At 43.5% G+C, this 13,151-nt stretch overlaps 1 protein-coding gene across 1 annotated transcript; it reads right to left on the reverse strand.

Moving 5' to 3' along the window:
* Nucleotides 1-460: 460 nt before the first annotated feature.
* Nucleotides 461-3,051, reverse strand: LOC140722889 (uncharacterized). The gene has a single exon (XM_073037521.1). The coding sequence runs from the start codon at nt 2,972-2,974 to the stop codon at nt 1,247-1,249; it is 1,728 nt and encodes a 575-aa protein (XP_072893622.1). The 5' UTR covers nt 2,975-3,051; the 3' UTR covers nt 461-1,246.
* Nucleotides 3,052-13,151: the final 10,100 nt, after the last annotated feature.

Below are 13,151 nucleotides of genomic sequence, written 5' to 3' on the forward strand. Positions count from 1 at the left end.
GTTGCCGCTTCCAAACAATAATCAGCATCCGCTGCTGATTTTCCACACACAAATAAATCAAAAGGGACTTCCCCAATGAAATCGATAATTAATGACTACGCCCCCATACCTGTTCATATCCCGGATGCAGGCCCCAATTTTGTTATGAATCGTAAAGCTTCAGAAACGAATCAGCACCAATAGACCACACCTGGAACAACAAACACAAAATGTTGGTGGAGCACAGCAGGCCAGGCAGCATCTATAAGGAGAAGCACTGTCGACATTTCAAGCCGAGACCCTTCGTCAGGACTGCCTGAGACTGCCTGACGAAGGGTCTCGGCCCGAAACGTCGACAGTGCTTCTCCTTATAGATGCTGCCTGGCCTGCTGTGTTCCACCAGCATTTTCTGTGTGTTTGAATTTCCAGCATCTGCAGATTTCCTTGTGGAGACTACACCTGGAGTCTGTTTTTGATGTTAAAACTATCTTTATTAGAATCTACTTATAATATAGTAACTTAAGCAAGATAAACAAAAGTTAACAGTGTTATGTGTATATATGTGTGTAAATATAAATCCAAAACTATTGAGCTTGGGGGAAACAAGGTCTGGAGTCTTGAGATGGTAAATTATGAAAGTTCAGTTCAACCACAGAATAGGTGATGAGAGAGATATTTGTAATCCAGGGTAAATGTCAAGGGAAGGCAATTATGTCGAATTCCACAGGTTCCATGGTGGTAAAACAAGAGAACAGTCACTTAGATTTTATCTGTCACCCTTCCAAATCCACATACTAATTATCACCCAAAGTGACTTGTCACAAGGCGTATCGTCTTCAAATGAATTACCACACCACACCCAGGCAAGGGTTAACACATCAATGGTCTTCATAGGATACCCCAAATCAGATCCACTCCTATCGATTAAACGAGGTGACAACCACACATTCGATGTACGCTGAATCGATAATTAACCCACACTTGTGGGCATAGGAAAATTCCAAACAGTGACCCTTGGCACCTATTTCCCTTGTTTCGATCCTTCCATTTTTCCTCATTCATCACCGTCTGACTCTGAGTGTCTGTGTCCTCAGTTAAAAATAAACAAGCTGGGAGTGATGTAAACAAGCTGCAAGTCAGACTGATTCACCTTCTTAATCTCTCTCTCTTAAAATGACAGTCCACAGCAAACAAAACCTAGGGATTCATAACAACTGACTGGTGTGCCAGTAGTTGGGATGACTGAGTGAATCCTTTCCCGCAATGCTCAGCAGGTAAATGGCTCCTCTCCAGTGTGAACTCGCTGATGCCTCTGTAGTGTGGAAGAGCGAGTGAATCTCTTCCCACATTCTGAGCAGATGAATGGCCTCTCTCCAGTGTGAACTCGCTGGTGTTCCAGAAGGTGGGATGACAGAGTGAACCGTTTCCCACATTCTGTGCAATTGAACAACTTCTCACCGGTGTGAACACATTCATGTCTCAGTAGGGTGGAAGATTGAGTGAATCTCTTCCCACATTCTGAGCAGGTGAACAGCTTCTTCCCATTGTGAACTCGCTGATGTCTCTGGAGTTGGGATGACTGAGTAAATCTCTTCACACATTCTGAACAGGTGAATGGCTTCTCCCCAGTGTGAACTCGCTGGTGTCTCTGTAGCGTGGATGGATCAGTGAATCCTTTCCCACAGACTGTGCAGGTGAACGGCCTCTCCCCAGTGTGAATTCGCTGATGACTCTGTAGTTGGGATGACTGAGTAAATCTCTTCCCACATTCTGAACAGGTGAATGGCTTCTCCCCAGTGTGAACTCGCTGGTGTTTCTGTAGGGTGGATGGATCAGTGAATCTCTTCCCACAGACTAAGCAGGTGAACGGCTTCTCCCCAGTGTGAACTCGCTGATGACTCAGTAGTTGGCATGACTCAGTGAATCTCTTCCCGCATTCTGGGCAGATGAAAGGCTTCTCCCCAGTGTGAGCTCGCTGGTGTCTCTGTAGGCTGGATGAATGAGTGAATCTCTCCCCACAGACCGAGCAGGTGAACGGCCTCTCCCCAGTGTGAACTCGCTGATGACTCTGTAGTTGGGATGACTGAGTAAATCCCTTCCCACATTCTGAACAGGTGAACGGCTTCTCCCCAGTGTGAACTCGCTGATGACTCTGTAGTTGGGATGACTCAGTGAATCCCTTCCCATAGACTGAGCAGGTGAATGGCTTCTCCCCAGTGTGAACTCGCTGATGACTCTGTAGGTGGGATGACTGAGTGAATCCCTTCCCACATTCTGAGCAGATGAACGGCTTCTCCCCAGTGTGAACTCGCTGATGTCTCTGTAGGGTGGATAACCGAGTGAATCCCTTCCCACAGTCTGAGCAGATGAATGGCCTCTCCCCAGTGTGAACTCGCAGATGACTCTGTAGGTGGGATAACTGAGTAAATCCCTTCCCACATTCTGAACAGGTGAATGGCTTCTCCCCAGTGTGAACTCGCTGATGACTCTGTAGGGTGGATGAATCAGTAAATCCTTTCCCACATTCTGAGCAGGTGAACGGCTTTTCCCCAGTGTGAACTCGCTGATGTCTCAGTAGTTGGGATGACTGACTGAATCCTTTCCCACATTCTGAGCAGGTGAACGGCTTCTCCCCAGTGTGAACTCGCTGATGTCTCAGTAGGCTGGATAAGTCACTGAATCCTTTCCCACATTCTGAGCAGGTGAAAGGCTTCTCCCCAGTGTGAACTCGCTGATGTACCAGTAGGTTGGATGACTGAGTGAATCCCTTCCCACAGACTGAGCAGGTGAACGGCCTCTCCCCAGTGTGAATTCGCTGGTGATTCTGTAGTTGGGATAAATGAGTGAATCTCTTCCCACAGACTGAACAGGTGAATGGCTTCTCCCCAGTGTGAACTCGCTGGTGACTCCATAGTTGGGATAAATGAGTGAATCCCTTCCCACAGACTGAGCAGGTGAACGGCTTCTCCCCAGTGTGAACTTGCTGGTAAGCCATTAGGTCAGATAACTGAGATTTCCTTTCCCAGAAATTCAACAGATGACCAGCCTCTGCCCGGTGTGGTGTGAACTGACTGGTGTGGTGTGAACTGACTGGTGTGTCCACAGGTGGGAAGACCGACTGAACCCCTTCTCACACACAGAACAGATGAATGGCCTTGCCCAGTGTGAACTTGCTGATGTACCTTCAATCATGATAACCGAGTGAATCCATTCCCACTGTCCGAACAGGTGAACAGCCTTTCTCCTGTGTAAAATGACAGGCTTGCTATTTGGTCAAATGACCAATTGAATCCCTCTCCACAGTCTGAGCAGGAAGGATGCTCGATTGAATCTCTTGCTCCATTTCTTAAATATCCAGACAGAGACAGCAAAACTGGCGTGCCGTGTTTGAGATTCCCGGCGACAAATTCCTTCTCATTTTTATCCTGTGAAAAGATTTACAAAATCCATCAATGGGTTTAGGACAACATTTCAGATGAGATTACTTTAGTTGCCAAAGTTTGATCTGGTATCACACTGTTACAGTGAGGTTCAACGAAAGTTGGACAGAGAAATCATCTTCTGACTGGGCAGAGTGCTGGTATCTGGAATGACCATCAATTCTCTGATGCTCTTCCTGTCTCTATAAGGATGGGGCATTTCTGCCGTCTCCAATCTGTGACCTGGCTCAGTTTGACTCTCTCCATTGGTATTATTCCCTGTTCCTGCTGAGCTGCATGGGTGCCTGGCCCCACAGTAACTGAAACAGTCTCACGCAAATTGTCTTTGTGGATGTGCATCTGGGATTTTCTTTTATGTATTATTAACTGAAAGTGCTATAGTTTTAACACCATATAAAAAAATTCCTGCTGAGATGAATGGTTGGTCCGCACAGCTGTTAAAAGGGGTTAGAGTGAATTTTTGTAATATTTCAGGTTCTTGTAGAAAAGTACAACACAGAAACAGGTCCTTTGGGCCACCTAGTCTTGTGCTGAACTATTTAAACTGCCACTCCCACACCCCTACAATCCAGGTACCTACACAAACCTCTTAAATGTTGAAATCGAGCTCGCATGCACCACTCGGGATGGCTGCTCATTCCAAACCTAGATGACCATCTGTGTGAAGAAGTTTCCCCTCATGTTCCCCTTAACATTTCACCTTTCACCCTTAACCCCTGGCCACTGGTTGAAGTCCCACCCCCATCTCAGTGGAGAAAGCCAGCTTGCATTTACACTATCTATGCCCCTCTACCACAATCAAATCTCACCTCAATCTTCTACATTCCAATGAATAAAGTCCTGACCTGTTCAATCTTTCCTTATAACCCAAGTACTCCAAACTTGGCAACATCCTTGTGAATTTTCTCTGAAATCTCTGAATCTCTTTTAAATCTTTCCTGTAGGTAGGTGACCAAAGCATCACACAATACTCCAAATTAGGCCTCCTTTACAAGTCAACATAATATCCATCTATTGTCAGTATTTGGCTCATGAAAGCCAATGGGCTAAAATCTTTTTTTCCATCACTATCTAACTGTGATACCACTTTCAGTGAATTAAGGACTTGTATTCCCAGGTCCCTTTCTTCTACAACACTCCTCCGTGCCCGACCAGTCACTGTGAAAGACCTCCCTTGGTAGGTCATACCAAAGTGCAACAACTCACACTTGTCTGCATTAAATTCCATTTTCCATTTCTCAAACCATTTTTCCCAGGGGGTCCAGGTCACACTGCAAGCCATGATAGTCTTCCTCACTGTCCACTACACCTACCAGTCTTGGTGGTCATAAATCTGCTATTCCAGTTAACCACACTATCATCCAGATTACTGATATAGATGACATACAACAACAGATCCAGCACTGATCCCTGTGGCACACCACTAGTCACAGGTTCCAGTCAGAGAGGCAACCATCTGCTACCACACTCTGGCTTCTCCCAAAGACAGTGTCTCATCCAATTTACTGTCTCATCTTGAATGCTGAGTTACCGAACCTTCTTGACCAACCTCCCATATGAGACTTTGTCAAGTGCCTTGCTAAGGTCCATGTAGACAACATCCACTGCCTTGTCTTCATCCACTTCCCTGATAACTTCCTCGAGAGACTCTGTGAGACTGGTTAGACATGACCTACCATGCACAAAGCCATGCTGCCTATACTTAATCAGTCCACATCTATCCAAATACTTATATTTCCGGTTCCTGCAGATACATTCCAGTAACTTTCCCACTATTCACTATGAGTCACCACTCCGTGGGTTTGGAGATTTCCCTTGAATTTCATAGAATCATAGAAATCTATAGCACATTACAGACCCTTTGGCCCACAGTGCTGTGCCGACTATGTAACTTACTCTAGAAACTGCCTGGAGTTTCCCTAGCGCATAGCCCTCTATTTTTCTGAGCTCCATGTAACTATCTAAGAGAGTGTTAAAAGTCCCTGTTGTATCCGCCTCGACAACCGCTGCTGGCAGTGCATTCGACACATCCAACACTCTCTGTGTAAAAAACCTACCCCTGACATCCCCTCGGCATATATTTCCAAGCACCTTAAAACTATGCCCCCTCCTGTTAGCCATGTTAACGCTGGGAAAAAATCCTCTGGCTATCCACACACTCAATGCCCCTCATCATCTTATACACCTAAAACAGGCTCTAAACATAAACAAGGAAATTATACATTGCTTTGAGGATTTGTTAGAAGTAAACAAAATTATGAGGGTATAGATAGGGTAAATGCAAGCAGCTTTTTCCACTGAGGTTGGGTGGGACGACAACCAGAGGTCATGGGTAAGTGGGGAAGGTGAAAATTTAATGGGAACATTTGGAAAAGTTCTTTGCTGAAATGGTCGTGAGAGTGTAGAATGAGATGTCAGCACTAGTGGTGAATATGAGCTCGATTTCACCATTAAGAGAAGTTTAACAGGTACCTGGATGGTAGGGGTATGGAGGGTGATGATCCCGGTGCAGGTAGTTGCATTAGAGAGCTTAAATGTTTTTGTGGCATTGACTAAATGGGCCAAATAGCCTGTTTCTCCACTGAACTTCTCCATGTTTCTGTGACAGAGAAGCAGGCCAAACTTGTTTGGAAGGGAAAAGGTAGGAGTGACAATGGAGCAGCAATGGCTGGAGTTTCTGGGAGCAATTCGAGAGCTGAGTGATTGATACATCCCAAAGAAGTGGAAGCATTGGAAAGGCAGCAGGGCACAACCGTAGGTTAAATGAGAATCCAAAACCAACATAAAAGCCGAGGAGAGGGCAAACAAAAGAGCAAAAGACCATTCGGAAGCTTTTAGAATCCAACAGAAGACAACTAAAGGAAAGTCAGATGAGTTTGGGAGTGGAATTATGAAATGGTTGTCATTAATGAGTTTTGGTTGCACCCAACAGTCTAAGGCATTTAGAGGAACGAGATATCCAGGGGCTCAATATCTCTTGAAAACCAAGATTCCCTGCACTAGTTACCATTCAACGTTTATTTTGTCAGGCACGTACAAACTCTACACCCTTAAAATTTCACTTCTGTAGAACTCCCACTTACCAATACTCCTTTGCTAAAAAACATCCTATCCCAATTAACGCTTGTCAAATCCTTGCAAATACCATAAAAATTGGCCTTTCTCCAATTTAGAATCTCAAGAGAGGTCCAGGCCTCTGTTTTTCTGTATTTACTTGGAATCTCATGTTCAGTAGATACAAAGTGTTCCCATACACTAATTTCTGTCACTGGCCCTAGATCACTTCCCAATAGCTTATTGCACACTTCTACATCGGGAATTTTACGTACTGATTAAGGTAGATTTGATAAGCTCTACCCCATCTAGTCCTTTTACAGCCCAGGAGTCCAGTCAATAAATGTGAAGTTAAAATCACTCACTTTATCAACCTTTGTTTCTTGGCATAGTCCGCAATCTCTCTACAGATTTGTTCCTTGAAATCCCTCAGACTGTTGGGCGCAAGCAAGTCCAAGTAATGATTACAATATCATAATTTCATGCCCTGAGGTCTGAACGACATCTGTTTGGTGTCAAAAAAACAACCTTGCCCTCAATGTCACTGAAACAAAGGAGCTGGCTGTAGACTACAGGAGAAATGGAGACAGGCTGACCCAGGATCTGGGGTTGAGAGGGTGAACAGCTTCAAGTTCCCTGGCATACACAACACCGAGGATCTCACCTGGTCTGTACATACTGGCTGTGTGGTGAAAAAGGCACAACAGCACCACTTTCACCACAGGCGGTTCAGGAAGTTTGGGATGGGGCCCCAAATACTAACAACTTTCTACAGGGGCACAATTGAGAGCATTCTGACTGGCTGCATCACTGTCTGGTATGGGTGCTGTACTTCCGTCAATCGCAGGACTCTGCAGAGAGTGGTGTGCACAGCCCAGCACATATGTAGATGTGAACTTCTCACTATTCAGGACATTGACAAAAACAGGTGTGTAAAAAGGGCCACTGTGTAAAAAGGATCATTGGGGACCAGAGTCACCCCAACCACAAACTGTTCCAGCTGCTACCATCTGGGAAACTGCACCACAGCCTGAAAGCCCGGACCAACAGGCCCAGGGACAGCTTCTTCCACCAGGCCCTCTGATAGACTAATTCATGCTGATACAATTGTACTTTTATTTATCCTGACTGTCCTGTTGTACATACTATTTATTATAAACTATTATAAATTTCACATTGCACATTTAGACAGAGACGTAACATAAAGATTTCTACAACTCATGTATATGAAGGATGTATGTAATAAAGTCAATTCAATTCAATTCACCCTCTCCACTATCTGTTCTGTCACTCTGGCTGCAATCCTCCCTGCAACTTTAGTTTAACCACCCACCCCACAGGGGAGAACAGGCAAACCTTGCCACTAGGATATTAGTCCCTTTCTAGTTCTGTTCTCCTAACTAACAAATCCCCTATCACCCCCTTTGACTTTCCTCTGCCAGGTAATTCCTCCCAACAGTTTCTAAAGTGGTCCACCTGTTGTTGTGTGGGATAGCAACAAGAGTACTCTGCAATGGCTATTTAACCCCATTCTCCTTCCTGACTCTCACCCAGTTTCCAGTGTCCTGCACCTTGGGTGCAACTCACCTCTCTGCACGTCATACCTATCACACCCTCCGACGCTTGGATGATGCAGAATTCATCCATTTCCAGCTCCAACTCCTTAAAGTGCAGCTGATATACACCTTCTACGTGAGGGCATCAGGGACACTGGAGGTCTCCTCGCCTTCCCACCAGTGTCCCCTCTAATTTGTAATGACCAGTGTGTGCAAAAATCTTGTGCTGTACAATTTTTACCCAGTGACAACAACATGTGCAAACTGAATTTTATATAGACAGATATTCATTTCAGATCACTGTCAGTAAGAACTTTAATCTCCTCTGGGCTTTATTGAGTTCATCTGCACTCTCATACAACCTATGTAACAGGTTAATGAAGGATCCACTATTTGTGATTTTCTTGCTAAATGATGCTTTAAATTTCAGATTTCCAAATATCACTCCACTTCTTCCCACTTGAAAGTTCTCCAGCAACTCTTGCATCACCATAATACACACAGTATTGTACATAAATATTTCCCCTGAAGTCTCACCCAGGTGACTGACGGTGGTGAACTCAGTGATGGTAATGCCAATGAATATGAAGGGAAGGGCAGTAGTCTGTCTCACTGGAGTCTGGCACATTTGTGATGTGAAAGCTACTTGTTGGCCAGGGCAAAGGTGTTTGATATCATTATGTAGCCAGACAGAATTGGTGGAAGCATGTTCTCACTGGTAGAAAAGTGCAGACCGAGAGGAGGTAGAACAAGCAACACACACAAAATGCTGAAGGAACTCAGCAGGCCAGGCAGCATCTATGGAAAAGAGTACTAATGCTGAATTCCTCCAGCAATTTGTGTAGCTTGGATTTCCAGCATCTGCAGATTTCCTCTTTGTGATTGGAGGTAGAACAAAGATGATTTTCTCAACTGGTGATGTAAAAGATTTTAGAGCCATAGAATAGAACACTACAGCACAGTACAGGCCCTTCAGTCCTCCATGTTGTGCCGACCCATATAAACCTTAAAAAAAAAGAACTAAACCCACACTACCCTGTAACCCTCCATTTTCTTTCATCCATGTGCCTGTCCAAGAGGCTATTAAATACCCCTAATGTTTTAGCCTCCACCACCACCCCTGGCAAGTCATTCCAGGCGCTCACAAACCTCTGTGTAAAAAAACCTTACCCCTGATGTCTCCCCTAAACTTCCCTCCCTTAATTTTATACATATGCCCTCTGGTGTTTGCTATTGGTGCCCTGGGAAACAGGTACTGACTAACCACCCTGTCTATGCCTCTCATAATCTTTTAGACCTCAATCAAGTTCTAGACCTTTCAGATTATTTCACATTTCATAAAGATTGAAACAGAATAGGCTGAAACACACTGTTCAAAAGTGCTGGCGTTCAATCCACTTGGTGCATTGACTCATAACATTTTTTGGGTGTATGTTTGTCAGAAACACATGCAACAGATTTCCCATCAGAAGTGCAGGTAAATTCTGGACCTGATTTCAAATGAACCACTGAGCGCTCTAAAAAAAAGCTGCTGCAGAGGCCGATTTCTCCCTTGTGCTTTTATTTTTAGTGTGAACTATGTTACATTGATGGTGATTAATGATCATTACTTTCAGGCGACAGCCCTCAAAACCTGTGACTAACCACAGTAAAACTTAGTGAACCTGCCATGGTTGGGTCTTGGGTGTCGGACTAGCAGATTTTCTGTATTATTAGATGTTCTCATATTAATACATCATACCTCACTTCCAAATCACTGTTTTTAGACATCACATTACAGAATGATGTGTTCCACATAACCTGCAAGTTTAAAAGAAGCTCAGAAAATAAGGTCAAAGTAAGTTTCAAAGGCATCTGGGAAACAGAAACGTACAAGTTTAAAGGGAGCAGAGATACCTGACTGACCTGCATGAGGTGTTGAGCTACCTAAAATGCATTCTTGAACGTATAATGTAGATTTAAAGCATTAATTGGAATTAAATTATTTTATTAAATAAACATTATCTTGGATCTCTTAATCGTAATTCACATTTAATGTAGGATTAACCTTTCTGCATTTGGATAACTACAATTTTTGTTCTTTTCTTTCGAAAAATGCAGTCACATCATAACACTATTCAAACTTCGGACCCAAAGTCTTTTTCCCAGGAAAAAAAATACTATAAACTTTTTGCTATTTAAAATTGGTAACATTTATTAATTCATACTATTGTTTAAAATTAAATTGCTTAACTCCCTGAAGCAAACTTGTAAGTTCACTAGCTAATAAAGATTTGAACAAAGAGGATTGTATATTTTACATACAAAGCAGCATAATATCAATGCTCCTACATCATAAATTGGGAGATGAATATACACATCCCAAACTTATTAGGTATTTGGACTCAATTTTTCCCACAGATGGTGAACTGCTAATCTTGGCTGGTTCATCAGGCACAGCCCGGAGTAGATCTGAAGGGAGGTGAGGTGGTTTGTGTATTTGCAGCAGTGCTGGGAGGAAAAATCAGCATGAATGATAAATGTCTTTAATGTCCCTTCCTATAAAATGCTCTACAAATGTCTCACACTTATTTGACCTTGAGCTTTTTTTAAAACCATATTACACTTTAGTCAGGATTACTTAGAATTTCAACATCTATTTTCCAGCGAAAATAATAACTGGGAAGGTGTATAATTTAAAGATCCTATATATTCAGTTTAATCCACCCCGTTCTAATGAAATGTTTATTCAGTTATTCATGCTATTGACAAGGCTCTGAATAAAGCAAATGAGGACCAATAGGTGTGGTCCATTCTTACAACCAGTTCGATGGCATAATTTTAATCTCACTTCTCTATGTCTTCACATTTAGGAGCAGAATCACAAGAAGAGGTGGCAAATGACCAGGTGGTAAAAGCTCTCATTTCCTTTCCAATTCTATTTGAAAGTACTGTCTTAGTCTTCAACAATACTGTCCTGTGGATATCCAGTAATTGTGCTCTGGAAGTCCAACCCAAAGTAGAATCCTTGCTAATCTACAACGCTAGCACTGTACCACACCATACTTTATGTCTGGTAATTTAGCCAAGATTCCTATTTTCTAATCACAGGAAAGACTAAGTGCTAATTTAAAACAAAGGCTAAGATTTAAACTTTCATCTTATGGTGATGATCATCTAATGTTATACTGCTTTTCCCTATATAAAAGGGGTGATAGATAAGTTTGTGGCCTAAGGTAGAAGGAGTCAATTTTAGAAAATCTAACACATCTATTTTTCAACATAGTCCCCTCCTACATTTACACACTTAGTCCAGCGGTCGTGGAACATACGTATCTTGGACCTCCAGAAAGTGTCCACAGTTGGGTTTTGTTCCCTTTCTCCGAGTTCCTAATCCTTGCATTTAGATAGCTGGAGCTCAGCTCTGTCTGAGAGATCCATCGGTTCCCATTCCCTCATCAGCCGGAAGCTCCCCGGGGTCCGTGTACGGATCGTGGGGCTGAGAGACAGGGAAGAGGGCAGGACTGTCCCGGGATTGCTGGCCACGGTGTCAGAAATTCACAGGAATCGTCCCGAAGTCGGAGTTTAAGATAAAAACACAGAGATTCGCTCTTACCTGCAACCGACATTTTCAAAGCCTTCTGTGTTCTGCACGCATGCGTGATACTCGGTGACGTCATCAGCCTGACGCCTGCGCAGTTCATCAGTGTTTCAGTGCCTGACAAAAATTATTACCGCAGGGCCTTATGGGTAATAACGGTACCATTAAGCATTTCTTGAAGCTCCGATTCAATGTCCATATCTCATTTTTTTTCGGGTGTATAGAAAAAATCTGCAGCTCTTTTAACGCAGAAAGCGGCTCACGTAAACAATGTACTCAATATCAACGTGTATCTAATGCCAAAGTAAAATGCAGATATAAAGCAGGAGATTCTGCAGTTGCTGGACATACAGAGACGCACACACACAAAGTGCTGGAGGAGCTCTGCAGCTCAGGCAGCAACTAAGCAGCGGAGTACACAGTCTAGGTATGCTGAAGAGGCTCGGTCTAAAAGTTGTTTATTTATTCCTCTCCACAATTGTTGCCTGATCTTTTGATTACCACCAGTATTTTGCAGAAACTAACCATCTTTTTTTTTTGGGTCAACCAGTTTCCAAATTTTTCTGATCTTCCTTTTGTAGCCATATCCTGCTGGTCTGTTTCCTCTTCCTCTTCCTCCTCGTAAACTCTAGACCATTCTCTCTCTGGAGCCCCAAAGCCTGACTCAGGCTGGCAACACTTTGGTTTCTGATTCTGCAACACCGAAGATTCACTCGCTATTCTGCTGTCAGACTTCAGAGGTGCATTGTGTTGCGAGATCGCTGATTCGTTTACTGTGAGTGTCGCTTTAAGTGCGTGAGTGAGGCGGGGCTGTGACGTCACACACGCGCTGCAGCAGAGACGGGGGGGAGAGAGGGAGGAGAGGGAGAGGGAGAGGAAGAGAGAGAGAGAGAGAGGGAGAGGAAGAGAGAGAGAGTGTGAGAGACTTCATCTTGTCACTGCTATGCCCAAAAGATTGGGTTGATCATCGGCACGCAGTGCAAAACGGATGTGTGACTGTCACTTCGTATCATCCATATTTTTTTTGGATTTGCTGGAGTATCCTGTGGTATCACTTTTGTTGGCCCTTACCTGGAATCGGGGTGATCTGTGGTAACCACTTGAAGACGATATTCCTGTCACTATCACCTGGTGATATTTCTAAGTGGATTTCGGAAAGAATCGACGGATAAGATCTTCGGCAACTGTTATCACATTTACCCAGCGTGGAATGTGTGTGGAATTCTTCGTAATTGCCTTCTCTCTACATGTTCGTGTGGATTTACAAATCTCTCCTCTCACTCACTTATTCCGTGGATTACTGAACTTTTCTACTTTACCATTTTAAGACTTTAAGCATTGTTTCCCAAGCTTGATAGTTTGGGAGCTATATATACGCACAACACTGTTAACTTTTGTTTATTTCGTTAAATCTTTTATATTTGGAGTAGATACACATAAAAACCAGACTCCGTTAGTGAACAATTGCAACAACCCAGCTGTCTGAGGCACAATCCTTTAAAATTGGTGAAAATGAACCAACACGTTGAAAAGAGCAGGGAA

Source organism: Hemitrygon akajei, unplaced genomic scaffold (genome assembly GCF_048418815.1).
Source record: "Hemitrygon akajei unplaced genomic scaffold, sHemAka1.3 Scf000092, whole genome shotgun sequence".
NCBI classification, from domain to species: Eukaryota; Metazoa; Chordata; class Chondrichthyes; order Myliobatiformes; family Dasyatidae; genus Hemitrygon; species Hemitrygon akajei.

Bases quoted from the DNA above. Each gene is read 5' to 3' on its own strand.
- LOC140722889 (XM_073037521.1), bottom strand. From the start codon at position 2,974: ATGGCTTACCAGCAAGTTCACACTGGGGAGAAGCCGTTCACCTGCTCA.